The sequence below is a fragment of the Schistocerca piceifrons genome, chromosome X (genome assembly GCF_021461385.2).
Source record: "Schistocerca piceifrons isolate TAMUIC-IGC-003096 chromosome X, iqSchPice1.1, whole genome shotgun sequence".
Lineage (NCBI taxonomy): Eukaryota > Metazoa > Arthropoda > Insecta > Orthoptera > Acrididae > Schistocerca > Schistocerca piceifrons.
The window spans coordinates 607,176,696-607,191,184 of NC_060149.1; the positions used below are offsets into that span (position 1 = coordinate 607,176,696).

At 43.0% G+C, this 14,489-nt stretch overlaps 2 protein-coding genes across 2 annotated transcripts in view; one reads left to right on the top strand and one right to left on the bottom strand.

Moving 5' to 3' along the window:
- The window catches only part of LOC124723176 (constitutive coactivator of peroxisome proliferator-activated receptor gamma-like), a 735,979-nt gene that overhangs the window by 241,947 nt on the left and 479,543 nt on the right, over positions 1-14,489 (bottom strand). The window lies entirely within an intron of this gene.
- LOC124723179 (leukocyte elastase inhibitor-like) overlaps positions 8,965-14,489 on the top strand; it is a 74,612-nt gene continuing 69,087 nt past the window's right edge. Inside the window, exon 1 of the mRNA XM_047248373.1 lies at positions 8,965-9,075. Within this exon, the coding sequence (XP_047104329.1) occupies positions 9,057-9,075 (19 nt within the window). The 5' untranslated portion in view covers positions 8,965-9,056. The remainder of the gene's footprint in view (positions 9,076-14,489) is intronic.

Here is a 14,489-nt window from a genome sequence, read left to right on the forward strand (position 1 = left end):
ATCCAATCATATGGTTTTTTTTCGCGAAAATATATGACATTAATGGCATCAGTATTTTTTGTGACATCGAGAATAATAAGGGGTCATTGACAAAGGTAAGAACTTCACATCTTAATAAAAGTTGTCTTTATATAATCTTATATAACTCGGGAACAGGCCTCGGAAAGCCCAATGGTACCGACCGACCGCAATATCACCCTCAGCCGATAGGTGTCACTGGATGCGAATATGCAGGGGTATGTAATCAGCACGCCGCTCTCCTAGCCGTCGTCAGTTCTCGTGCCCGGAGCCGCTACTTTTCAATCAAGTGGCTCCTCAATTGGCTTCACAACGGCTGAGTGCACGCCACTTGCCAACAGCGCTCGGCAGACCAGACGGCAAGCCCGGCAGCGCTAACTCTGATGATCTGACGGGAACCGGTGTTACTACCGCGGCAATGCCGTTGGCAATATATAACCTCATTCTATTAACAGTAACTGAAACGAAAAACATGCAAATTCTAGAATTTCTGTTTTTGTTTTGATTGTTTGCTTTTATACTTCAAGAGGACCAGTGTATTCATCAAAGTGACGTGTATCACAAAAACATCAAAGCATTAAAGTTCAGAGCACCACGAGCGACGTGCGAATACGCATGTGCCACAGTCATTTTTTATGTGAATAGCATTAGGAAAAGTGATCTCGTTAACGTTGCTAAATACCTCGCGTACTGGCGATAATTTCGCGGCAAACCAAGCATATCAAAGTATTTTATCGAAAGCTGGAGCATACAGTGGATTACGGATCCATGCGTGTGTTTTATTAATTGCGTCGCTTTTACTTGTGATTTCCGTTTGCTGTGCGATGAGAACTGGGCACCTCTGTTATGAGCGAATGTAATTCTTCGCCTGTCAGTAAAAGTATACGTCGGACGGTTGATGGTTGGCGGAATTACTTTTAATGTACACGTCGACATTCCCATTTCATTGACAATCAGGCCATCGCATAAGAAGGGATAACTTTGTCCACACCACGAGTCAATAATGTACAGAAACGGCTCCATTTTTACGTAAAGTCGCAAAACTTTGTCCAAAAACTTATGATACGATTTCTTTGTTTCAGTTGGTCGGTAGCTATTTCTGTAACTCTCTCACTTCAAAACGATAACATTGTCTTACTATAAATGTGATGCTCACATTCTGTTTCATCTGTAACTATAACGAAATCAGGATTGGACTCGGGAATTCTAGTGGAGGTTTTAAGTTGCAACTCTCCTGCTCTTTCCAGTAATTAATCAAACGTACCCGTAAACGTACCCATGTCTTTGCTGCTAATGTATTTGGTGACATGCCGCTGGCGAATTCTGTGTTTCCCCTTAAAAGAATCGCAGTATATGGTTGGAGCTTTGAATTCGAAACTTTCCGACGGCAATAAGACTGCTGCAGCCATTGCCCAGAGCCGCAACGTTCATGTAGTATATAGGTGTCCATTGTTTCTAGCCTCTGTAAAACGATCGAACGCTTACGGATCGATTATTTTATATTTATCTCGAGTCGCCCCTCCGTTTGTGAGTCCTCGATCGCGATATCTGTTTTGTACTTGTGAGCTTGTGCCCTCGTACACTGCCCAGTACGGATTAATGCTTTCCGGAGAACTGTTAACAACGGTTTTTGATTGGCTCCAAGAAGTCAGGGCAAATTTGGTCCCCGAAACCAACGAGACGTAATCCAATTAATGGAACGGCATCGTAATGTGTACGCAACTGCCACAAAAGCTGGAAAACTTGCAAAAGATACCTGTCATCAGTTTTTGTGCAAAGTTTATGTGACCTTACGTAGAAATGGATCCGTTTCTGTACAGTATTGACTCTTGGAATGGACAAAGCTATCCCTCATATACGACTGCCTGGTTGTCAATAAAATCGAAATATCGACGTCTTCATTAAGAGAAATTCCTCCAAAGTGTCAACACTGCGATGTACATCTTTACCGACAGGTGAAGAATTTACATTCGGACATCACAGAAGTGCCCTATTCTCATCACACAACAAACTGAAATCACAAGTAGAAGCGATGTAATTAATAAAATCCACGCCCGAATCCGTAATCAATTTCAGGGTCCAGCTTTAGAGAAAATACTTTGATATGCTTGGTTTGCCACGAAATTATCGCCAGATCGTGAGGTATTAAGCAAGGCTGCTCTTTCTAATAATATTTGCACAAAAAATGACTGTAGCACGTGCGCTTTCCAGCTTTGATCGTGGTGGCCTGAATTTTGATGTTTTGAATGTTTTTATGATATATATCATCCTGATGAGCCCACTGGTCTTCCTGAAATATAGAAGTAAAAAATCAGAGCAAAAATTGAAATACCAGAATTTATATGTTTTTCATTTTCAATTACTATCAGTCATACAGGGCTAAATAAGAATTGTGACGATGCTCGTAATATCTGTCTTTAATAAGATTTGAAATGTTTGTTTCTTTTGTCAATAGTCCCATCGTATTTCTCGATGCCACAAAAACTATTGTTGTTACTGACGTCACATACTTCCACAACAAAAGAAAAAAAAAAACAACATACACGGAGCACAAAACTTGGAAACTGTGCTTTTAGCCTCTACGTCATCAACCCGCTTGATTTAATTCAGCTGGAACTGATGAAGTAGCATCAAAACTGCGTGATTTCCTCGGAAACTATTTCATGTTGGCACCTAAGACAAAATATGTGTCCCTCTATTTTCACCAAGTGTAGCTCCGACTGTGCCAGAGAGCTAACTATGGCGCGTTCCCCTTGTTAGTCTAAAAACGACATGGCAGTTAAAAACGCTAAATGTTTATGTTTCAATGCCAGTACGACATTAACGCCCTCTCTATTATTGGGGGCTAGTTATGCAAAAATCTTTATTTCTGACAAGATAAGTAACTGTTGTAGTTTCCCGAAGGTGATAACTACACTCCTGGAAATTGAAATAAGAACACCGTGAATTCATTGTCCCAGGAAGGGGAAACTTTATTGACACATTCCTGGGGTCAGATACATCACATGATCACACTGACAGAACCACAGGCACATAGACACAGGCAACAGAGCATGCACAATGTCGGCACTAGTACAGTGTATATCCACCTTTCGCAGCAATGCAGGCTGCTATTCTCCCATGGAGACGATCGTAGAGATGCTGGATGTAGTCCTGTGGAACGGCTTGCCATGCCATTTCCTCCTGGCGCCTCAGTTGGACCAGCGTTCGTGCTGGACGTGCAGACCGCGTGAGACGACGCTTCATCCAGTCCCAAACATGCTCAATGGGGGACAGATCCGGAGACCTTGCTGGCCAGGGTAGTTGACTTACACCTTCTAGAGCACGTTGGGTGGCACGGGATACATGCGGACGTGCATTGTCCTGTTGGAACAGCAAGTTCCCTTGCCGGTCTAGGAATGGTAGAACGATGGGTTCGATGACGGTTTGGATGTACCGTGCACTATTCAGTGTCCCCTCGACGATCACCAGTGGTGTACGGCCAGTGTAGGAGATCGCTCCCCACACCATGATGCCGGGTGTTGGCCCTGTGTGCCTCGGTCGTATGCAGTCCTGATTGTGGCGCTCACCTGCACGGCGCCAAACACGCATACGACCATCATTGGCACCAAGGCAGAAGCGACTCTCATCGCTGAAGACGACACGTCTCCATTCGTCCCTCCATTCACGCCTGTCGCGACACCACTGGAGGCGGGCTGCACGATGTTGGGGCGTGAGCGGAAGACGGCCTAACGGTGTGCGGGACCGTAGCCCAGCTTCATGGAGACGGTTGCGAATGGTCCTCGCCGATACCCCAGGAGCAACAGTGTCCCTAATTTGCTGGGAAGTGGCGGTGCGGTCCCCTACGGCACTGCGTAGGATCCTACGGTCTTGGCGTGCATCCATGCGTCGCTGCGGTCCGGTCCCAGGTCGACGGGCACGTGCACCTTCCGCCGACCACTGGCGACAACATCGATGTACTGTGGAGACCTCACGCCCCACGTGTTGAGCAATTCGGCGGTACGTCCACCCGGCCTCCCGCATGCCCACTATACGCCCTCGCTCAAAGTCCGTCAACTGCACATACGGTTCACGTCCACGCTGTCGCGGCATGCTACCAGTGTTAAAGACTGCGATGGAGCTCCGTATGCCACGGCAAACTGGCTGACACTGACGGCGGCGGTGCACAAATGCTGCGCAGCTAGCGCCATTCGACGGCCAACACCGCGGTTCCTGGTGTGTCCGCTGTGCCGTGCGTGTGATCATTGCTTGTACAGCCCTCTCGCAGTGTCCGGAGCAAGTATGGTGGGTCTGACACACCGGTGTCAATGTGTTCTTTTTTCCATTTCCAGGAGTGTATTTATGAAGATCTTATTTCACCATGCCTCACTTAAGCGGCTGGTGCAACTTGTGTGTAAAATCATGGAGGGGAGATTAAGCGTATAACGTCCCGTCGACAATGAGGACATCAAAGACGGGGCACAGGCTCTGATCGAGAAAAAATACTGACCATGTCCCCTTTCAGGTGCTGGCGCTTTAGCGTATTAGGGAAATCTAAATCTGGCCGTCCTCCCAAATGTGAGGCCAGAATATTACTACTGGGTCACCTCGCTCCGTGCTACTAGATTAATATTAATGAAATGTTCTCGGCCTTCCAGCCGCGTCAGATGGTCAATATCCCACGTACTTTCCACCGAGCTCTCCTCGGACATTGTCAAGTGGTAAATGACTAGACAATAACCGAGGAGAGCTCGGTCGAAACCTCGTGGGATTTTAGCCACATGACACGGCTGGGAGCCCGAGAAGATTTTATTAATTCATAACACCGCAAGACCATGTATTCACAGATTAATATGGTTCAAATGGCTCTGAGCACTATGCGACTTAACGTCTGAGGTCAACAGTCGCCTAGAACTTAGAACTAATTAAGCCTAACTAACCTAAGGACATCACACACATCCATGCCCGAGGCAGGATTCGAACCTGCGACCGTAGCGGACAGATTAATATTACTTGGAAACATTGTCAGCATGTGTATGAAATAATCGTTCCCATTACTGCGGCCATAAGCCTCCTTCCACCCATTGCTGCACAGAGGTAAGCCCAACAGACAAAATGTTCGGCACCCCTTTAAAAGATGAGACTGGTCGCTTTGGAACATTGTAGATGGCGCAGCACTGTACCAGGTGGCCATGTGGTCTTCCACCACTGAATTGGTATGTATGTGCCAGACGATTGCATGGAATCAGCACAGTAAGTAGGTCGACGTGTCAGAATGATCCATACCACACCTTGAATGATGTTACACTATTTGTTAGTGTCAACGTAAGATTGTACAGCCAACCAGTTGCAAATAACTGATTGATACACTGACTTACGTTTCGACACCTACTACGGATATCTTCATTAGAATGAAAAATTTGAGAAAGCGTAAAATTACATTGCAAGAAACCAATGGTCAGAATTACGAGCAGATATGCTCAAATCAAAAAATAAAACTCGTTCCAGCCTTTGGCACATGTGCCTAGCTAGGACCAACATCAGATTGTTGAGTCTGATGTTGTTCCTAGTTAGGCGCACGTGCCAAAGGATGGAACGTGTTTTATTTTCTAACTGGAGTATATCAGCTCTTAATTCTCACCATTGCTTTCTCGCAATGTAATTTTACGGTTTCTCAAAATTTCATTATGGTTAAGCCATTCGTAGTAGGTGTCAAAATCCAGGTCAATGTACCTAACAGTTATTTGCAACAGGTTGGCTGTATAATCCTATGTTGAAACTAATATACGGTTGCTGAGAAACAGCCATGTTTCACATTTGTTGATGTATCAATATGGACTGTCCAACATATCTATAAGGAATGTGTAGACGTGTAGTGTGGTCTGACATCTCTCGATTTTGTCTCAATTCGTATTATGCAAGGTGTGGAGTGCACCGACGGCGCAATGAGGTGTTTTAACCCGCAGCGAGTAGAGCGTGTAGTACAGGTCAGAGGTCGCTCTGTTATGTTTTTCGTACCGTGACAGGAGCCTACTCATTCAGGTTATCGTGATCTCAGTGAAGGAGTGTTACACTTGGTTCTACATCTTCATGACGATCGCACCGTGTACACTCGTGCCTCCCGAGATGGCAACAGCCGTGTTCATGCACACGTGCTTGGTTAGACCAACATTAGAGCACGAAATCGCAACTCGATTGGCCCACTAAATCAGTGGATATTAATCTCATAGAAAAAGTCTGAGCCCGTTTGAAACAGCGTATGAAATGCAGCAATCAACATCTCCGCAATTTGGTAGCGCTCTGAGACCTAATCGTGGATGATTGGCCTCGGGTCGGAGTGGCATACATAAACAAACTGACGGACACAAACTTACTCACCGGATTGAGGCCATTATGAAGGCAAGAAGCAGTTACACGAAATTAGCGTCATGTTTCCTGGGTGTTAACTATCGCCAAGTCCGTCGAAAAGGCTCAGAGACATACCCGACTACAATCTCAACACATCCTGTAACATCTCTTTTCACTAACACGAAAACTTCAACACTTCACACAAAACTTACCCTTAATATTGCGCTTTGGAACAGGGGAGAATAGAAAATTTCAAAGAACGCTTGCCAAACCAGTTATTTAGCAAATAATCACATGCCAGTTTCATCATAGCTGATTGTCCAATTGGATACCAACAAATGTATGTGCTGTTGCATTTATCGCACAGCTCTGTACCTAATTACAGGAACTTGGAAATTATTAAGCAGCCTTGAATTTTATGTGTCTTCCAAAATTTATAGGTAAATTATGAAACACACAACATGTCAGCCTCAGTTGCAAATAGAAACCAATCTTTACCTAGGTTTCAGCCGAAATAATTTGGTCTTCTTCAGAAGCTACTGACACTAAACTGTTGCATGCCAAGGTTTGGCTGACTTGTTATATGTTTAATTATCACAGTTGCTGACGGGACTTCACGGTGTTAAAAATACTTAGGTAAATTATTCGTTGTGAACGATTTCTAAAACTGATTCCGTACTGTGTTCGCTGCTATATATTATATATATAACTTAAGCTTATTTATTTAAATCTGAGGGACAACATACTGACTTTCTCAAACTCTGATTTTATTATTTTACTTGCACCTCTTAGAGTAATCTCTCATTGCCGATTCTTTGGACAAGTGTATGCAGGTATACAGCGATAATCCTTCCAGCATCGTTTTACTGCGTAAAGCGGCTTTGTAAAATAGGAGGAAACGGTACTGGACACCTTTCACATTTCAATAGATAAATAATCTCATTTTTAGTATAGTAGTCTGTATGTAAAGTGAAATTAGAAGTCGGTAGAAAACAAATCTTTAAAAGACATTTACGGTGTTCGCGGATTTTTGGTTGTTTGCTGCTGTTGGTAACGGTTCTCGTGACAAATGATGGTAAGCGAACATGAGAAACCATATTTGAGATGTGCGTAGCCAATCACATAGCTCGTCCATAATTTCCTATCCTTCGTCAATGAAATTAACGGGTATTTTATTTCTTTCACAGCAATTTAAGCTGTACCCAACTGTATGCTATTATCTAATTGTCTCCGATCAACAATAACGAATTGCCAACTGCAACACGCAATGTTAGAGAGGGATACAGTAAATGCACTTTAGCCGACAAAATGGTGTAAAGAGGCTAAAAGCCTACGAAAGCAACCCTCTGAAGTACTTCTGTAGTTTCCAGTCAAATAACACAAAGCTAGTGTATCAGTTTCTAATATAATTTTTTTACGAAATTCTCATAGATTACTTATGCCTTTTCACAGGTCTGCCAGAAGCTATTTTCTGCTGCTGCCCTGTGTGTGTGTGAATTTCTAAGGGACCAAACTACTGAGGTCATCTGTTCCTAGACTTACACACTACTTTAACTTTTGCTAAGAACAATATACACACCCATGCCCGAGGTAGGACTCAACCTCCGGCGAGCTGCTGCCCTATGAAAATGTCATGAATATTAGTGGGCGTTATTATAGTTCTCCTTTGACTACACACCTACAAAACAGCTTCTCCGTACGATAATCGCTACGACCTAGCACTTGAAACCCGTGTGTTTCGGGTGCGTAAATTTTCACACTTCTCTGTTCAAGTTGGACCTACACTGATAAAAGTCGAAATAAAAGCATCCTAGTTCACCGGTTCAATTTACAATTTACAATTGACTTCACAATTTTGAATATTAATTAACAAAGCAAATGCACGCGTGAAAAACGTTGAGACACTGTGGACGTAACTGCGAGACAAACAGCCTACTCGTACGCCAATTGAATCTTTAGTGCACATTTATGAAGTTCTTAAAATGTAGTACCACAACAGCGTAGTTTTTTTGCAAATGTTAGAAATGGCCCTGACAAATGGCTGGGTCAGTATTCGTCTAGGAACGTGTCTCCAAGTGTTTCACGTTTACCAGAAACCGAACTTAAAAATGACTCTCTGGTGCAACATTACTACTTATGGCGCCGGCCGCGGTGGTCTCGCGGTTCTAGGCGCGCAGTCCGGAACCGTGCGACTGCTACGGTCGCAGGTTCGAATCCTGCCTCGGGCATGGATGTGTGTGATGTCCTTAGGTTAGTTAGGTTTAAGTAGTTCTAAGTTCTAGGGGACTGATAACCACAGCAGTTGAGTCCCATAGTGCTCAGAACCATTTGAACCATTTGAACTACTTACGGCAATAGAATGAGACGAAGTCTATTGACGATGCGTCCTTGTTAACGAAAACGAATGACAAATGAGGCAACGGATGACACATAACGGTAACGTGTTTTTTCTTAGTGTGCAAGCGTGAATGGCAAATAGCAGTGGACCGGAGTGAATGTGGCACGTCACCAAAGCCGTATTTCGCGAGCAGCCGCAGCCTTGGAAGAGCCTCTGCACTTGCTGCTAGCAGTAGTACAGTAACTGGCTGAACGGGTCAGCCGACTGTTCCCCCTTCCTCCACTGGTGACGTCACGAGTAGGGGAAGTGGGGTTTCTCCACTTCTGACGGCATCTGCAAGCAGTCGGCTGCCGAGAAGTGACAAACACCCATCATGATCAGCGCAGCCACAGGTGAGGCGATTGCGCTATGCATTGCTATGCCAGCCACACACATTCTCACAGTCGTACCGCTGTTGCTGCGAACTTACATTTGAAGCCCGATAAGTGCTTGAGGGTATTAGTTTTGATAAAGAAGTTGCTCCTTCGGAACAGTTAGCAGGGCAAGTGGTACACTTGATGAAAGCACTTGGTTAGGAAACTAATTCTTGGGCACAATATTCCGTATGTAAAAATAAAATTAAACAAAAAGGGGGTACGATGTGCAGCTCGTTCATTAATTGACGTATTTGCTTTCGAAGTAATACAGTTAATTTTCGTGAAGTGCATAAACGAAAAATAACTATGAAGTCAGATGTATCTCACGCATTCATTATATATATATTATTCTGAAATCAAACGCTGATAACTCGGAGAGTTGCCCCATGTCTGAGCTTTATATAGTAGTTACGCTTTCGTTAACAGGCAATGATGTATGTTTTGTATAAATACCTCATAAATGAGCACTTCGATGAAGGGAAATGTAGAGACTGGTCCCTTGATTCGAACTGTCAGTGTTTCCCGTTCTTCGATAAAACTGTTTCGCATGATGATAAACCATGAAATACATCAAAATTACTGTTTAAGTACGCTTGGATGCAAAAGTTAACCAATTACCTCAAGAACTGTTAAATTATTAAAATTGTAAATTATATACCATTGTCAAACGCTGTGATCATGCCTTTTCTTCAAAAGCTATTTATGAATTGATGTATCACATCAGTGCAGTGCAAATTACAACCACGTCAACCGCAATTAGCTGTTTTATGGGAAAAATGGTATCTTAATTGCTTTTAAATGTGAATGGTGGAAAAATTTCCTGCAGATAAAGGTAGTTGTTCGTTCAAAGGTTGCTGATGAGTTTATTTACGTGAAAAAAATATATTTAGGGCCTACTATCGTATATTTCTTCAACTGACAGTTTGGGAGGACATGTGTAATGTTCTAACATTAATTCAAGTTGCCGATGCGCTGATATTACAAATATCTAATAACAAATGCATGGGAAAACAAACGCACTAATCATACATCGCGAATGTTAATTTCTTGCGCCATTTAAAACTTTTATAAATTATAGTCCTGTAGAAATGTTGTTAAATCACTAAGGCAAAATATCTGCATTCATTGACGAGGAAATTCATATTTTTGTATTCCACGTAAAACTAAAGCTTTCGAAGTGCCGTACAATTGTATGCTCAGGCTTGACGATACAGTTAACCTACTCATCAGTCAGAAATAGTTTACGGTACTCGTGAAGCCTTGCACTTCGAAATGTCACAACAGGAACGTCCAATAACTTCTTGTCAAAGCAGGTGGTAGGGTTACGGTACTAAGTTTGCTGCAGTGGACACGTTCAGAAACGCAGCTACAGTGAATAACTGTACTACACCACACATCCAGCAGTATTTGGTAACGCACACTTGCGTACTCGGTCTGGTAGATAAAATATTAGCAAGCTATCACAAAACTTAAATCTGTAATACTAGCATATGAGCTTTACAAGCTAACACATTCTGCCAAGAGTTGTATGTTTTCTGATTAACACCTCTTGAACATACTCAGAAGTGATCCTCGTGATCATTATCGCGCGTGCAAAACATTTCAACTCTTTCGTGCACGGAGGCTCTAGCCATAAGTTAGAGGTTAACAAATCCCAAGAATGGAAAGGTAAATTTGGTACCTAGCCCAGGAAGGTAAGGTTACCTTAATGAGATGGACCCGAATATAGACCAATACGTCACAACATAACGAAGCGAGAGACATGCTAATTTTGCTCGTCTATTGCAATCGTATTCAAACAAAATACTCTATGGTTAAGATACTAATGTTCTCAATTGCACTGGATTTAGGTGTAGTGTATCCGCATATACGCGAATTTCATGCTAAACATGGTGTGAATGTTACTAAGACGAGTCAGTTTGCTTTCCCAGCTTGTTACTTTAAATTGCTTTCTGGTATTCGACACGACCTGAACACTGTCCGGCTGAATACACGAGAGCATAAAAAAGTTGAGACTACAAACAAAATTTTGCACAAATTGCTTACAATAAAATTCGATTAGCGCGCGGTTTTTCGCCCATCCAGGAGTCTGTATTCCTTAGTTTGACTACATCTACATCTACATCTACATTGATACTCCGCAAGCCACCCAACGGTGTGTGGCGGAGGGCACTTTACGTGCCACTGTCATTACCTCCCTTTCCTGTTCCAGTCGCGTATGGTTCATCTACATCTACATCTACATCTCTCTAATTTTACATTCGTGATCTCCTCGGGAGGTATAAGTAGGGGGAAGCAATATATTCGATACCTCATCCAGAAACGCACCCTCTCGAAACCTGGCGAGCAAGCTACACCGCGATGCAGAGCGCCTCTCTTGCAGAGTCTGCCACTTGAGTTTATTAAACATCTCCGTAACGCTATCACGGTTACCAAATAACCCAGTGACGAAACGCGCCGCTCTTCTTTGGATCTTCTCTATCTCCTCCGTCAACCCGACCTGGTACGGATCCCACACTGATGAGCAATACTCAAGTATAGGTCGAACGAGTGTTTTGTAAGCCACCTCCTTTGTTGATGGACTACATTTTCTAAGCACTCTCCCAATGAATCTCAACCTGGTACCCGCCTTACCAACAATTAGTTTTATATGATCATTCCACTTCAAATCGTTCCGTACGCATACTCCCAGATATTTTACAGAAGTAACTGCTACCAGTGTTTGTTCCGCTATCATATAATCATACAATAAAGGATCCTTCTTTCTATGTATTCGCAATACATTACATTTGTCTATGTTAAGGGTCAGTTGCCACTCCCTGCACCAAGTGCCTATCCGCTGCAGATCTTCCTGTATTTCGCTACAATTTTCTAATGCAGCAACTTCTCTGTATACTACAGCATCATCCGCGAAAAGCCGCATGGAACTTCCGACACTATCTACTAAGTCATTTATATATATTGTGAACAGCTATGGTCCCATAACACTCCCCTGTGGCACGCCAGAGGTTACTTTAACGTCTGTAGACGTCTCTCCATTGATAACATGCTGTGTTCTGTTTGCCAAAAACTCCTCAATCCAGCCACACAGCTGGTCTGATATTCCGTAGGCTCTTACTTTGCTTATCAGGCGACAGTGCGGAACTGTATCGAACGCCTTCCGGAAGTCAAGAAAAATAGCATCTACCTGGGAGCCTGTATCTAATATTTTCTGAGTCTCATGAACAAATAAGGCGAGTTGGGTCTCACACGATCGCTGTTTCCGGAATCCATGTTGATTCCTACATAGTAGATTCTGGGTTTCCAGGAATGACATGATACGCGAGCAAAAAACATGTTCTAAAATTCTACAAGAGATCGACGTCAGAGATATAGGTCTATAGTTTTGCGCATCTGCTCGACGACCCTTCTTGAAGACTGGGACTATCTGTGCTCTTTTCCAATCATTTGGAACCCTCCGTTCCTCTAGAGACTTGCGGTACACGGCTGTTAGAAGGGGGGCAAGTTCTTTCGCGTACTCTGTGTAGAATCGAATTGGTATCCCGTCAGGTCCAGTGGACTTTCCTCTATTGAGTGATTCCAGTTGCTTTTCTATTCCTTGGACACTTATTTCGATGTCAGCCATTTTTTCGTTTGTGCGAGGATTTAGAGAAGGAACTGCAGTGCGGTCTTCCTCTGTGAAACAGCTTTGGAAAAAGGTGTTTAGTATTTCAGCTTTACGCGTGTCATCCTCTGTTTCAATGCCATCATCATCCCGTAGTGTCTGGATATGCTGTTTCGAGCCACTTACTGATTTAACGTAAGACCAGAACTTCCTAGGATTTTCTGTCAAGTCGGTACATAGAATTTTACTTTCGAATTCAATGAACGCTTCACGCATAGCCCTCCTTACGCTAACTTTGACATCGTTTAGCTTCTGTTTGTCTGAGAGGTTTTGGCTGCGTTTAAACTTGGAGTGGAGCTCTCTTTGCTTTCGCAGTAGTTTCCTAACTTTGTTGTTGTACCACGGTGGGTTTTTCCCGTCCCTCACAGTTTTACTCGGCACGTACCTGTCTAAAACGCGTTTTACGATTGCCTTGAACTTTTTCCATAAACACTCAACATTGTCAGTGTCGGAACAGAAATTTTCGTTTTGATCTGTTAGGTAGTCTGAAATCTGCCTTCTATTACTCTTGCTAAACAGATAAACCTTCCTCCCTTTTTTTATATTCCTATTAACTTCCATATTCAGGGATGCTGCAACGGCCTTATGATCACTGATTCCCTGTTCTGTACATACAGATTCGAAAAGTTCGGGTCTGTTTGTTATCAGTAGGTCCAAGATGTTATCTCCACGAGTCGGTTCTCTGTTTAATTGCTCGAGGTAATTTTCGGATAGTGCACTCAGTATAATGTCACTCGATGCTCTGTCCCTACCACCCGTCCTAAACATCTGAGTGTCCCAGTCTATATCTGGTAAATTGAAATCTCCACCTAAGACTATAACATGCTGAGAAAATTTATGTGAAATGTATTCCAAATTTTCTCTCAGTTGTTCTGCCACTAATGCTGCTGAGTCGGGAGGTCGGTAAAAGGAGCCAATTATTAACCTAGTTCGGTTGTTTAGTGTAACCTCCACCCATAATAATTCGCAGGAACTATCCACTTCTACTTCACTACAGGATAAACTACTACTAACAGCGATGAACACTCCACCACCGGTTGCATGCAATCTATCCTTTCTAAACACCGTCTGTACCTTTGTAAAAATTTCGGCAGAATCTATCTCTGGCTTAAGCCAGCTTTCTGTACCTATAACTAAATCGCTTGTGATGAATACCGGAGTGATCCCTTCAGAAGGAATAAGTATTTTCCTTCCCCATTCGTCTACGTCAAGCGATCTTTACTCAACCTGACCTTAAGCTCTGTGTCTGATGAACTCGAGATCGACAAGAGGTTAAACTTTCTTTACGTTATAACCGAAAATATGTAAATGATCGCTGGCATCGCAGAATGCAGCGTTCCAGTTCTAAGCAAAGTGGATTAGAATTTAACATCCACGTCGCCGTATAGGTCATTAGACATGATGTACTTGTCGGACTAGAAAATGTTAGGGGAAGAAGCATCCCGTGAACTTGAAGCACCGGACCTTACATTCACTACGGCAAATCCAACGGCGTCTTGGGGATTTGAAACAATCCCACCATACTGGAGTTTCACTCACAGGTTTTCAACTTCGGCAAAGAGAAAAAGCTACAGAAGTCCTAAGAATAAAATTCTTTGGTTCTCATATCAAAAATCCATATAAAATGTCATCCTTTACTAACTTTTAGTAATAAGTGTCTTCACAAGACTATTATAGTATTTGTTGTAGCTGTTTCGAGTATATGATGGAAAAAATTGGCAAAACT